The 13,330-nt window shown below is 51.8% G+C and overlaps 1 protein-coding gene across 1 annotated transcript; it reads right to left on the bottom strand.

Annotated features, from left to right (window-relative positions):
* Positions 1-1,374: 1,374 nt before the first annotated feature.
* On the bottom strand, positions 1,375-2,325 carry LOC134524987 (olfactory receptor 14A16-like; the record flags this gene model as incomplete). The annotated part of the gene is made up of 1 exon (XM_063355349.1): positions 1,375-2,325. A coding segment is annotated over exon 1 (927 nt), but the record flags the coding sequence as incomplete, so codon positions are not given.
* Between the last annotated feature and the right edge of the window lie 11,005 nt (positions 2,326-13,330).

Genomic DNA, 13,330 nt, shown 5'->3' with positions numbered 1-13,330 from the left:
CATACAAAGATTGTTATGGAACCGCCGCTCCCCGCCACACCCCGGACCCTGGACACCCCAGCCCCCTCCAAGCGGAGAAGTCCTGCCCCCTCCCCCGGCAGCTCAGGGTGGGCATGGCTCACATGGCATGGAAGAGCAGGGAGAATTAACCCTATCCCCACCAGAACCAGGACAGCTAGAGATAAGGAAAACCTTCTTCCTCATCAGGAGAGACAAACATGGGAGCAGGTTGCCCAGAGGGGCTGCACTGTCTTCATCCTTTAGTATTGTTAATTCCTTACTGGATAAATTCCTTAGCAACCTGGTCTGATCCCATAGCTCATCCTGTTGGGAGCAGCAGCTACGAGCAGAGACCTCCTGAGGTGCCTAAATGCTGAGTAATGCTGATTTCTTCCTCTCTCTCTCTCCCCTTGATGATGGTGGGGGAAGTGCTTGGGTTCCCTGTGACCATGGAAGTGAATGAGAAGCCAGTACAGTCAGATCAACGGCCGCTTCCTTCTCCTGCTGCAGGCAGTGTTGCTCACATGCAGGGCTGCCCCACAGGTACCCCCTAACAGCCTACCTACCCTAACAGGTACCCCCACAGAGCAGCCTCCTCTCTCCTGCACCTGCCTGGCTTTAACCCTTTCCACAAGCCCTGGCTCTGCACCACAAACACTCTGGTGAGAGTCCTCACCCCGCATGGTCACACGGTACAAGCTGCACTCCGAGGATTTTTCCTCCTGGGCGCTTTCCAGCCCAGCCCAGCTCCCTCCAAGCTCTCCCACCTCCCCTGCCCTCTCTCCATCCCAGCCCAGTCTGCGCTGGCCCAAAAGCAGAGCCCGCCCCAGGGTGCTGCAGAGCTCTGGGCACTCACTCCACAGCCACAGCCCCTCTGAAGGGCACCGCAGCTGCTGGGGGGCAGAGGAGGGTCAGCCCCAGAGACGGGGGGCATGTGGGCACAAGGAAAAGGCAGTCAGTGGGCCCCCGTGTCCTCCTCCCCAGGATATTCTGAGGGGTCTGCAGCCCCTCTGTGCCATCCCCTCTCCCCAGCCCGGTACAAGAGCCCTGGCCCTGGGGACCCTCAGGCAGCTCCTGCCGCCCCAGTGACAGAGTGGCACTGGGACAGCCTGCCCCAGGCTGCTGCAGCCACAAAGGTCTTCTCATTTCCCATCCATTCGGCGCTGCTGCTGATGGGTCTCAGAAAAAGTAGTTGCCGCTGGTTCATTTATTTTATTTAAACACACAGAGCGCCTGACTCTTCATTTACACAAATCTTTTGTGTCACACAAGACAGGTGGATATTTAAGGAGGAGGGGATGAATAATGATAGGCTCGACCCATCACAACAGATACAGGGAATCATTTGCAGAGGAAGGTACACAATCTATGGCTGATGAAAAAACGTCCAATCAGTTTCCTCAGGGCATCCTTGAGCTCCTGGTTCCTCATGCTGTAGATGAGGGTGTTCCCTGCCGGAGGCACCACCAAGTACAGAACTGACAGCACCAGATCTAAAGATGGGTAGGAGATGGAAGGGGGCTTCAGGTAGGCAAATACTGCAGTGCTGATAAAGAGGGAGACCACGGCCAGGTGAGGGAGGCACGTGGAAAAGGCTTTGTGTCGTCTTTGCTGCGAGGGGATCCCCAGCACAGCCCTGAAGATCTGCACATAGGACACCACAATGAAAACAAAACACGCAAAGAATAAACAGGCACTGAATAGAATAAGCCCAGCTTCCCTGAGGTAGTCTGCGTCTGAGCAGGAGAGCTTGAGGATCTGGGGGATTTCACAGAAGAACTGGTCTAGGGCATTGCCTTGGCAGAGGGGTATTGAAAATGTATTGGCCGTGTGCAGGAGAGCATGGAGAAAGCCACTGCCCCAGGCAGCTGCTGCCATGTGGACACAAGCTCTGCTGCCCAGGAGGGACCCATAGTGCAGGGGTTTGCAGATGGCAACGTAGCGGTCGTAGGCCATGATGGTGAGAAGATAAAACTCTGCTGAGATGAAGGAGGCAAACAGGAAGACCTGTGCAACACATCCCAAGTAGGAGATGGCCCTGGTGTTCCAGAGGGAATTGGCCATGGCTTTGGGGAGAGTGGTGGAGATGCAGCCCAGGTCGAGGAGGGCGAGGTTGAGGAGGAAGAAGTACATGGGGGTGTGGAGGCGGTGGTCACAGGCTACGGCAGTGATGATGAGGCCATTGCCCAGGAGGGCAGCCAGGTAGATGGCCAGGAAGAGCCAGAAGTGCAAGAGCTGCAGCTCCCGCGTGTCTGCGAATGCCAGCAGGAGGAAGTGGGTGATGGAGCTGCCGTTGGACATCGGATCCCTTTGTTCCCGAGGTACTGCCAAAGGAGGAAAGCACACTCACAAGTCAGGACAGCTCTGAGCAAATCTCTTCCCATTGCCTGCCCTTCCAAACCCAAGCCCCGAAAACACTCTTTGCCTGTGTCCTTCCTTCCGGGAGCTTTCTGCATTGCCCTTGTTGGAGCTCTCATTGTTGCTGGCCAAGTGTGCCGTGAGGAGCAGAGCTCTGCTTGTGGGCTCCCAAGGAGTCATCCCTGCTCCACAGCAGCGGGGATTTGGGAAAGGGGTTACAGCGTCTGACATTCACTAGTTACCTCATCTGTAATCCACTTGTAACGCAGAGGAGCTGCTCAGCATATTCCTGCAGGAAAACCTCAAGGAAGCTCCTGGTTGTCCTAAAGCTGCAGTGACATGAGCAGAGCCAGCTCACTCCTCAGCCTTGTCGGGGGCGAACGACCACACAGCTTTTGACTCACTCCCCCCTGGCCCCCTGCAGAGGAACAGGGAGAAGAGGGAGAAAAAGGAATAAAAATCTCATGGGTTGAGATACAGACAGTTTGATAGACCAGTAACGGGAAAGAAAATGACAATCATTGTAAAAGAATATAGGAAACCAGGAGTGATGCAGTACAATTGCTTACCACCCGATGCCCATCCCGAGCAGCGAACACGGATTCCTGCCGCCCGGCCAACCCCCATTTCTATACTGAGCATGACGTCTGTGGTATGGAATATTCCTAGGCCCAGCTTGTCCTGCCTGTGCTCCCTCTCACTTTCTACGGGAAACTGAACAAGTCCTTGACTTAACATACACACTACTTAGCAACAACTCAACCAAAATGTCTCATCATCGTTAGTCTCATACTAAATCCAAACCACAGCAGCTTCTAGGAAGAAAATGAACTCTCTCCCAGCTGAAACCAGGACAACTCCCAGGTAGAGCTTGTCTTGAGGTGCTTCTGGCAAAGTCCCTGTGAAATGTCCACTGCCTCTGGTGGTGCAGCAGAGAATCTCTGATCTTGGGTATGTCCTCCTGCTCTACCCAGGAGAGAGATCCCATAGGTTTTGGGCTATGAGAGCTTTAGGAGATCCCTGCAGGAACTGCAGTGGCATTGCCCTGCACCCGGAGACTTACCGTGTCAAGGGCTGTGAAGGTTTCTCTCTCTGTGAGCTCTCAGAGTCCTCCCACTCCCAGCTGCCTTTAACCTCTCTCTGCCTGCTCGTCTCCTCTCACGCTTGGCAGAGGAGCTCCTTGCCATGACTTTCCTCCATCCCAGGAGCCTGGACCAGTTTAGTGGCAGAGAACCAGCTCAAGGCATTTTATTGACCTCTCTGGTGGTTTTGGTGCTGAGCCCATGAAGCTCAGACACAGGGGAAGCTGATGAAACCTCTCCAGAAGTCAATGTCAGATGCAAACTGCAAAGTTTCTTGGAGCGTTAATGGGTCCCACTGAGGGCCATTACTGCCAAAGGCTCCTGGGGGCTCGTTTGAGGGAAAACTGGAGGCAGTGAGGGCAGGTAGGCAAAGGCAATGGAGAGGTGTCTGATGCTGGCTACTCCTGAATGTGTGAGAGGAAGGCAAAGGGCCAAGCCCTGGCCTCCAGCCCCTGGGAAGGGAGATCCTGCCCCACAACCACAGCTCAGGGTCTTCCTGGGGCATTGTGATGGGAGGACGTGCAACGCCAAGGGCAGAAACACAGAATGACGGCTCCCGGGTGGGGAAGAGGAGGCGCTAAGGCCCTAGTGCTGTAAGGATAAGGTGTCTTCTGGTAGCCTTGGTGGCACAGACAACAGCCACAGCCAAGAGGAGAAAGACATAAGCACTGTTGGGGCCTTTCAGCCTTGCCATCTCCCTTGATCGCTTCCACCACAGGCTGTGCTATGGTGTCCCACATCTGCTCCTCTTCCCCTGCAGGCTGCAGACATCCCCCCTGCTTCCCCGTCTTGCTCTCCTCTCGGCATCTCACTGCTTTTACTGACCTCTCTCCATCGTCCTTGGCTGTTCTTGAAACACAACGGCTTGGGCTGATCCCGACTCCCTCTGGGTGATCTGTTGCAGCACAGCACTGCCCTTGCAGTGGCATTTCTTTCTCCTGGTGTCCAGTCTCAACCTCCCAAGCTGACCTTTGTTGCATTATTTCTTTCTCCTGCTGTTTCCTTCCAAAGAAAAGCTCCATCGTCTCTGAAATAACCCTGCAACCAGTTTCAGGCTATTCCAATACTGCCCAGAGCCTCCCTGCCACTGGGCCAGAGAAGCCCAGGTCCCTCAGCCTCTCCACAAAGCACACGTGCACTGGTCCCTCAAGCTCATCGTGGCAAACCTCCTCTGGACACTCTCCTGGTCCTCTCCACTTCTCCAAAATGGGGAGCTGCACACTGGGACACAGCTGTGTGTGTTGGGCCACAGCAGTGCTGAGTGAAAGGGGAAGGTGACTCAAGTTGCCTGGGGGGCACACGCTCCTCCTCCTGCAGCCCCATAGACAGCCGGCCTTGTCCACAGTGAGCGTGCACCACTGGCTCATGAGGCGTCCCTCAGGGTGCCCAGCCCCTTCTCCGCAGGGTCCCTGCTCAGCACATCAGGTCCCAGCCTGTCCTGCTGCCTTGGGGTTATTCTTCCCCGGGATGCAGGACTGGACACTTCTCCTTGCAAAACTTCAAGACATTTCTGTTGGCCATATCCCAGCATTTCTCCAGCTGCCCCTGGCCTCAAGCTCCATTTGGTCAGCTGTTAATGTTTGTGTGCAGATGGTCACCCTGATGCTTGTTCCTCAGCGCTTGGTATCTGGGGACAGATCACTTTAATATCTTTACAGAATCACACAGAATCACAGGATGGTTCGAGTTGGGAGGGACCTTAAAGATCACCCAGTTCCAACCCCCCTGCCCTGGGCAGGGACACCTCGCACTAGACCACGTTGCTCAAAGCCTCACCCAGCCTGGCCTTGAACACCTCCAGGGATTGAGCATTGTCAATTTCTCTGGGCAACCTCTTCCAGTGCCTCACCACCCTCACAGTAAAGAATTGTTTCCTGATATCCATTCTAAATCTACCCTCTTTCAATTTGAGGCCATTACCCCGTACCCTATCATCACACTCCCTGATAAAGAGTCCCTCCCCATCCTTCCGGTAGGCACCCTTTAGGGACTGGAAGGCCGCTGTAAGGTCTCCGCGGAGCCTTCCCTTCTCCAGGCTGAACAACCCCAACTCTATCAGCCTGTCCTCATAGCAGAGGGGCTCCAGCTCTCTGATCATCTTTGTGGCCCTCCGTTGGACCCGTTCCAACAGGTCCATGTTCTTCTTGTGGTGAGGACTCCAGAGCTCGACACAGTACTGCAGGTGGGGTCTCACCAGTGCGGAGTAGAGGGGCAGAATCACCTCCCTCCATCTGCTGGCCACGCTTCTTTTGATGCAGCCCAGGATGCAGCTGGCTTTCTGGGATGCAAGTGCACTTTGCCTGCTCGTGTTGAGCTTCTCGCCCACCAGCACCACCTTCTCCTCAGGGCAGCTCTCAAGCCATTCTCTGCTCAACCTGGATTTGTGCCTGGGATTGCCATGACCCAGGTGCAGGACCTTGCACGTGGCCTGGCTGAACTCTATGAGGTTCACACAGGCCCACCTCTCAAGCCTCTCCAGGTCCCTCTGGATGGCATCCCTTCCCTCCAGCGTGTTGACTGTGCCACACAGCTTGGTGTCGTCGGCAAACTTGCTGAGGGTACACTCAATCCCACTGTCCATGTCACCAACAAAGATGTTAAACAGCACTGGTCCCAGTACTGACCCCTGAGGAACGCCACTCGTCACTGGTTTCCATGTGCACGTGATGATCTCAGCCCACTTTGCCACCACTGGAGAGACACAGGGAGAACCCATCTCATTCTAAAGCAGACATTGCAAAAGCTCAGTCAATCAGTCTCAGTCTTGTTTCTCCATCTTATCAGCAAAGTCAGTTTGGAAGAAATGCTGTGTAGACTCATAAAACCATTCAGATGGCAACGGATCACGGGAAGTCTCCAGCATAACCTCTTGCTCAAAGCAGGCTGCACGTCGATTTCAGGCTCTGTTACTCACAGCTTTGCCTATTTGTGTCATGAAAATCTCCTAGTGATTTCGGGTTTGCTTTTGCTTTTGATCTATTCATGTTGAGTTTGTCAAGCATTGTACAGCTCAATGCAAACTATGACAGGAGGGGAAGATGATTTTCAGGTCCTTCAATTCTCCTAAGCTGATGCCATCCATGGACGCTCTGGATAGTCAATGGGGTCCAGCAAATGATTTCCCAGCCTGAGGTTAGTCGTCTTCTTCTCACTGGATGAGTCACCCTCTAATCCCTCTTGACTGATTCGACTGTTTTCCTTTAAAGGTACTGGCAGCTTGGGCAGACACAGCCTGAACAAGCTGTTTGCAGTCAGCTCTCCAGGGGAGCTGAAGCTGCTCTGGAGTGTGAAGATACCTAGGTGGAGCTATCAGAGATACCAGGAATGCCCCGGGAGACCTGTCCCCCTCCTGAGGAGGATTATAGCCAGGCAGGAGACGGTTTTGTCTAAGCTACTATGGGACACCTGTGTTCACACAACCAAATACCTTGTTGGGACTTTTGGTACTATTTGGGCCCCTTTCACATACTCTGCTCTTATCACTTTCTCCATAGGACCCTCTTCAGGGCAATTCTCACTTCCTTATTCCTCAGGCTATAGATGACGGGGTTGCGCATGGGGGTCACAATCGTGCAAAACAGGGCAAGGTATTTGTCAGTGTCTGCAGAGTCTCTTGACCATCGTTTAAAGTACACAACCATGATGGATCCATAGAAGAGAGTCACCACCCCCAGGTGTGAGGAGCAGGTGGAAAAGGCTTTGCGTCTGCCCAGAACTGAAGGCATTTTCAGCATTGCCCTGACAATTTGAGTGTAAGAAACGACCATCAAGGAAAAGGGAAGGACTGCAAAGAGCAGGATGATGGTGTGCAGCATCGCTTGGTTCCAGAAAGTGTCTGCACAGGCCAGTTCCAACAGAGGGGGGACATCACAGAAGAAGTGATGAAGGCTATGGGATGCACAGCCGGGCAAAGTGAACAGCTGGTAAGTCTGCCCTACTTGTACTGGGATGACAGCCACCCATGAGCCCACCACCAGTCTGACACAGAGCCTCCCATTCAGGATGAGGCCATAGTGCAGGGGGTCACAGGTAGCTACACAGCGGTCGTAGGACACGGCAACCAGGAGAAGGCTTTCGGTGCTGCCCAGCAAAACCAGGAAATACAGCTGGGCAGCACAGCCAAGGAAGGAAATGCTGCCGTCTCCCGTCAGGAAAGCCCGCAGCATTTTTGGCATGAGGCCATTCCCTGTGAGGACCATGAGGTAGATGATCAGGAAGACTGTGAAGTGCAGGCCTTGCAGGTTGGCGTGGTCAGAGAATCCCAGAAGAAGAAAGCCAGGTCCTGCTGTGTGGTTCTCCAAGGCTTTTCTTTGGGACATTTTCTGTCCACAGAGCAACCCAAACAAGATCACTATTACTTTTACTTTTTTTCTTACTGCTCCTGCCTAGTGAGTTCTCCTAGAGCTGCCATTCAAAATCTCCAAGATAAAATTAGGGTTTATGTGAGGGAAAAGTGACCATGATTTCTTTCCTAATCTCCCCATTTCTGCATGCAAACGTGTAGAAAAATGAAAGATTTTTATTTCCTGAAATACCGTCAGATACTTGCATTTATCATACACAAATTTCTAAGTGAAAGAAACCATTTATAGGCAGGTTGCCCATAAGCAGCATTTTCTGCTTGTATAAACACACTCCGCCACCCCCCGGCCCCAAACCTACAGCATATTCTTTCTAACGCCCAGATAACTCGGTGCTTCATGAGATCACACCTAGTGCATGGGCTGGACTGACTTTGGGCGTGGGAAACTGCTGGAGGACTCTTCGCACAGTGACTGTCTCACCAGCGGCATTTCTCCAAGCCGAACAAAACCTGCTCCTCTGAGCCCAGCCAAGCCACCCCGATGCCTGCAGCCGCTTTTGGCAGTGGCTGTGCCACCACGGTGCCTCAGCACTTCAGAGCATGCCGAAAGGGATTTACCATTGGCAGAAGCCACAATGCAGGAACACGCTCCTCACTCCACGGTGCCGCAGGAGACGGCGGTGACCTCTTTTCCTCTCTGTCATTTCCCCGCAAACCACCTGCGTGGGGTTCTCTGGACACTTCTCCCCAACTCATGTTCCTACCTGGGTATAAGTCAGTTAGTGAACAAGCCCAGGAGAGACGACAGCAATGCTAGTGCTACCTGTGCTCCTCCCCAGACACCCACCGCATCATTAACAACGTTAGAAAGACTATCAGAATAATGGACGTTTGCGTCATCAGCAGGCTCTGAGCAACTTCCAGAACATGACTTTCAAAAATAGAGAAATTGAGAAATGAGACTGGGCAGCTCAAAAGAAAACTGCTAAGCTTGTGAGAGGGAAAAAAAAAAAAAAAAAAGAAAAAAATCAATTAGGGAGCAGGAAATAAGTAAATTCAGTCTGTGATTAGCTTTAGTTTGCAGCAACAGAAAAGGCTGCTCCGCAACACCTCCTCCCTGGGCCTCCACCTTGGCTGTGCCCCGTATTAGCTCCAAGGTGGAGACGGTCTTGAGTGGTCAAACTCCAATGGCTCATGCTCTGTGCTCAGGTTCACCTCCAAAGGGGGTGCAGGGAGAAAGCTCAGGCTGCAGGTTCATGGGAAGGTTAGAAGGCCTGTGTCCTGTCACTGCACTGCAGATGTCTACGTTTGCACAGTTTAACGTGACACGAACAATGGATGAGTGTGTCTGACCAAGGCAGCCTTGCGTGGCTCTATCGCCAATAGCACAAATGGCCCTTCCAGAAGAGAGCATCTCCTGCCCTCCTGTGAGGCTCACGCAGCCCTTGATTTCTTACTCTGCAACTCTACGCACGGGTCGAGCCCTACCGTTCAGGCAGTTCTTCACCCACCGCAATCCTCTACCTGCTCATCTCCAAGTTGGGCAACTTGTCCAGAAGGAGACTTTGAGGGACGCTATCAAAAGCTTTACTACAATCCAGCAAAACGACATCCACCACCTTCCCTTCATCCACTGGGCAGGTGACCTTATTGTGGTTCATGGTGAATCATTTGTCCCCCTTAATGTTAACTCCTTCTCCCAGGTGGGCATTAGGGCTCTAGATGGCCCCCAGTTCAGGCTTGGCTGTTCACTCTCCAAGAAGGGCACTCTGTGGAGACTGCAGCAATACTGAGAGGGTTTCCCAGCAAAGTCCAAGAGAACAAGAGGAGGAGAAAGCCCAAGCTCTGACTCCATGAAGAGAAACTGGAGGTGCTGGAGATAATCTGGCCAAAGATTCCCCATGACAGGGGAATCCCTTCCCACCACTACCACTGGAGGGGTCTCCATGCACATTTCCAGCATTGTTAGAGTGCCAAAATACCCAAAGAAAGTCCTTTTGTGTCCATGCCCTGCTGAAGAGTAGCTTCCCCACCATCACCCACCTTGTCACCCACAAGCTGATCTGATACACGTCATCTCACATTTCGTCTTCTGAAGTCATGCGACCGTTCCAGGACCTCACAACCTGTGCATTCACTCTGCCTCTGGGGGAAAAACAGCTTAGAGTGAGGTTTGGAGGACAAGAGAAGGTTAGGGTTTCCGAGGGAGGCCGCTAGGGCTTTTGGGTTAGGGGTTTCTGTTACCAGTTCTCTTCCATGCGAACCAAAAACTCTGGTCAGAGTTTCTGCTTCATGATCGGGGTAGGGCTGGGGGTAAGAGCTCCCCTTTTAGGGCTAGGGGTCATGGTGAGGCTCAGGATGATTCTTAGGGCTTCTTGTAATTGATCTGAGTCCTGCTCAGCTTTGTGGGTTAGGGGGTTGGGTTAGGGCTAGAGGCTTAGGGTTAGGCCAGAGTTAAGGCATTTCAAGAGCAGGAACCTCGCCAAGTGCTGTCCCTCCCACACACTTCTCCCTTCACCTATCCCATGCTCCCTTCTCTCTTTGATGAAACTCTCAGGCATCTCGAGCACTTCACCACGCTGCTCCTCACACGCAGCTTCCCCCAGCATTAATGACACCACAATCTACTCGCCAGCAAGGGCACCTTTGCCTTCATCCTCCTCTTGCCTGCCCCTAACATCTCATCATCTCCCTGGCCTTTCCCTCCAGAACTTCACAATCCCTGCCCTCCTCCTACATCCTGGGAAACATGAGTAAGACTTAGGGGAGGGGTTGAAGACGAAAGGAGGTTGAGGGACAGGATTAGGGAGTTGGCTTTGGGTTTAGGCGTGAGGCATGTGGTGAGGGTTTCAGCTTTGGCATTGGTGTTCAGGGAAGGGCTACAGATGAGAGCTGCAGGTGAGGGATTAGGGTTAGGGTCCAGCAAAGTCTCAGTGTGAGCTGGGCAGTGCTGGGTCAGAGGGGAAGGGTGCGTAGCCACTTCGCGTGTTTCTGCCCTCGTGATGACCAGGGGAAAACTCAGCTGCCGATGACCAAAAGCATCATCATTCTAATGAGCTTCCAGAATCAAATCACACACACAGACACACACAAACACAAGGCTTACAAGAGAGCTTTTTAATACGAATCGCGCACACACAAACAGATACAGAGGTTAACCTATAGAATTAAGATGTTTCTCTTTTTGCAAAAAGTAGTAAATTCCTGGTACCAAACGATCTTGGTCACCTCGAGAAATCCAATAGTAGTGAATGACTCACTCTTTTCCTTCGTCTGCATTTGTCAGCAGATGAGCTCTGAAATCCTTGCGAAATCTACTCTGAAATCTAATCCTCGAAAGCCTCATGAAATCTACTTTTCAAATCCTCGCAAAACCTATACTTTGATATCCTTGGAAAATCTACACTTTGATATCCTCATATCCTCCTGCACGCTTTGATAGCCTGATATCCTCGATGTCCTGGGGCACCCACATCATCTCTGGAAAACCTGTTCCATCCTCTCACAACCCTTTTCATAAAAAAATTCTTCCTCAGGCCTATGCTAAATCTACTCTTTTTCAGTTTAGAACTGTTGTCTCTTGTCCTGTCACTACAGGCCTTGGTCAAGAGTCCCTTTCTTACGTATAACTCCCCTTTAAACTATATAAACTCTCGTATGTCTCAGGCGAACCTTGCCATGTTTGAATCTGTCAATAAGACGCTGTGTTGATTATAGCAAATTTTGTTAAATCATTTTGATAATTGCCAGGTGATTAATATTGTTAACAGCATACGACTAAACCCTGTGTTAATAAATCTTAAATTGCTGCCACATCAAAGTTGGGCAGGATCCCAAATCAACATTCCCAAGAAGAGTGGACATGAGGAGAAAGAAATGTCCCATGAAGGACAGTGCTGTGAGTGCTGAGGTCACCCAGAGGGAGCCTGGATCAGCGCAACGCTGGGTGTTCCAAGGAACAGGCAGGGAGGAAGAAGAGCTGTGAGTAAAGGCGAGGAGATGCCCCAGTGGGAGCAAGGGGAGGAAACAGGTTGGGTGTCCACAGCCTGCAGGTCTTTGTCCCCTTGGCTGTGGCGGTTGTCTTTGCTACCAAGGCCTGAAAGGAGACACCTTAATCTCATGGAAGCGGGGCCTCACTGCTTCCTCGCACCCCCCAGGGAGGCCGGGAGGTGTGGTGCCGTTGTCCTTCACTCGGCATTGCACACCCCACACCTCACTGCCCCAGGAGGAGCCCTGAGCCAGTGTGAGGGACAGCATCCCCCTTCCCAGGGCTGGCCGCTTGGCGGGATAAAATACATCAAGGCTTTACTCAGCATCAGCTGCACCTGCACAGTGCCTTTGCCTCCCTGTAATCACAGCCTCCACTTTCCTGCTCCAACAAATCCATGGGGAGGCTTGGTCTGTAATGGCCCTCAGTGGGGACAATTAATGCTCCAAGACACTTTGGCGTTTGCTTCTGACTTGAATTCCTGCACAGGTTGTTCCAGCTCCTCTCAGTACCTGGCATTCCTGGGCTCAGCAGCAAATGCCCCATGGGGCTCGTTAAAGTGCAGAAAGCCCTAATGAGCCACAGCTCTTCCATGATTTTCTTCAGGGCTTCTAGCCTGGTACAGCTCATTGGAGAGGTCTCAGGAGTCTACTTAAAGTGGAAGGTTTCAAGAAGAACTTAATAAAAAGGAAATTTTTCATTTTGAAAGGACTTTTTATTAGTCTTTTTATTTTTCCAGAGGAAATGGTTGCAGCTTTCTCCAACTGATACTGAACCAGAGGGTCTCCTAAGGAAGACCGCAGAAGAACCAACTGCCATCTCCTCGAAGTCCCCCACTATATGGACAACTTTCCCCCACACCTCCTCCTCCCCACCGTTTCTCTTGGGGCTGCCTGGGACTTGCATTCTTTTCCTACATCAGACTTGTGCGCTGAGTCTGCAGCTGAATGTTAACAGCTCCTTTGCACCAATTCCTGCCTGATTCCCCCGCAGACTTGGCTGTAAATAGACAAGGGATTCTTATTAAATTTGAACAACCAGAAGGAAAAAAATGATACAAATTAATTAAAGAAACCCAATGCATTCCTCCACTATATGCCAAGTCCAAGCCTCCAATAAGGTCCACCTTCCTCAAACCATCACCATAAAAGATATATGTTGGAGAGACTGATAGGAAATTATAAATATACGTACAATTAGTGAGTTGGCTAAAGAGTCAGTGTGGCAGATTAAGTAAACTTTGCCTTATTCTTGGCCAAAATTCCATCCCAGAACCTTGTCACCAACTCATGTCTCTAGCGATGTCCCTGCCCATGTTACATTATGTGCTTGTTAAACAAAACTTTTCTTCTCCAGCAAACTCTAGCAAAACTCCTCCTTGGAGACAGTCTCCCCTCAAAGTCCCCTTGCAACCCTGTGGCCAATTGAGATGCAAGAATAAACTCATTACAGTTCCTTCACGTTAACAAGCTCCTAAGGGAAGGTCACGGAGTGTGGAGGGCCCTGGCAGGAATAAAGAGCCTTGGAGGTCCAGCAGGGTCTGCTGAGGGCTGTGGGTGATGAAGCTCCTTCAGGCAATGGAAGCGTGCCTCCTGGGGG

This window comes from Chroicocephalus ridibundus, chromosome 18, assembly GCF_963924245.1.
Source record: "Chroicocephalus ridibundus chromosome 18, bChrRid1.1, whole genome shotgun sequence".
In the NCBI taxonomy this organism is placed as follows: Eukaryota; Metazoa; Chordata; class Aves; order Charadriiformes; family Laridae; genus Chroicocephalus; species Chroicocephalus ridibundus.
The sequence above is the reverse complement of the archived record's forward strand: the minus strand, read 5'-3'. Positions and strand labels throughout refer to the sequence as shown.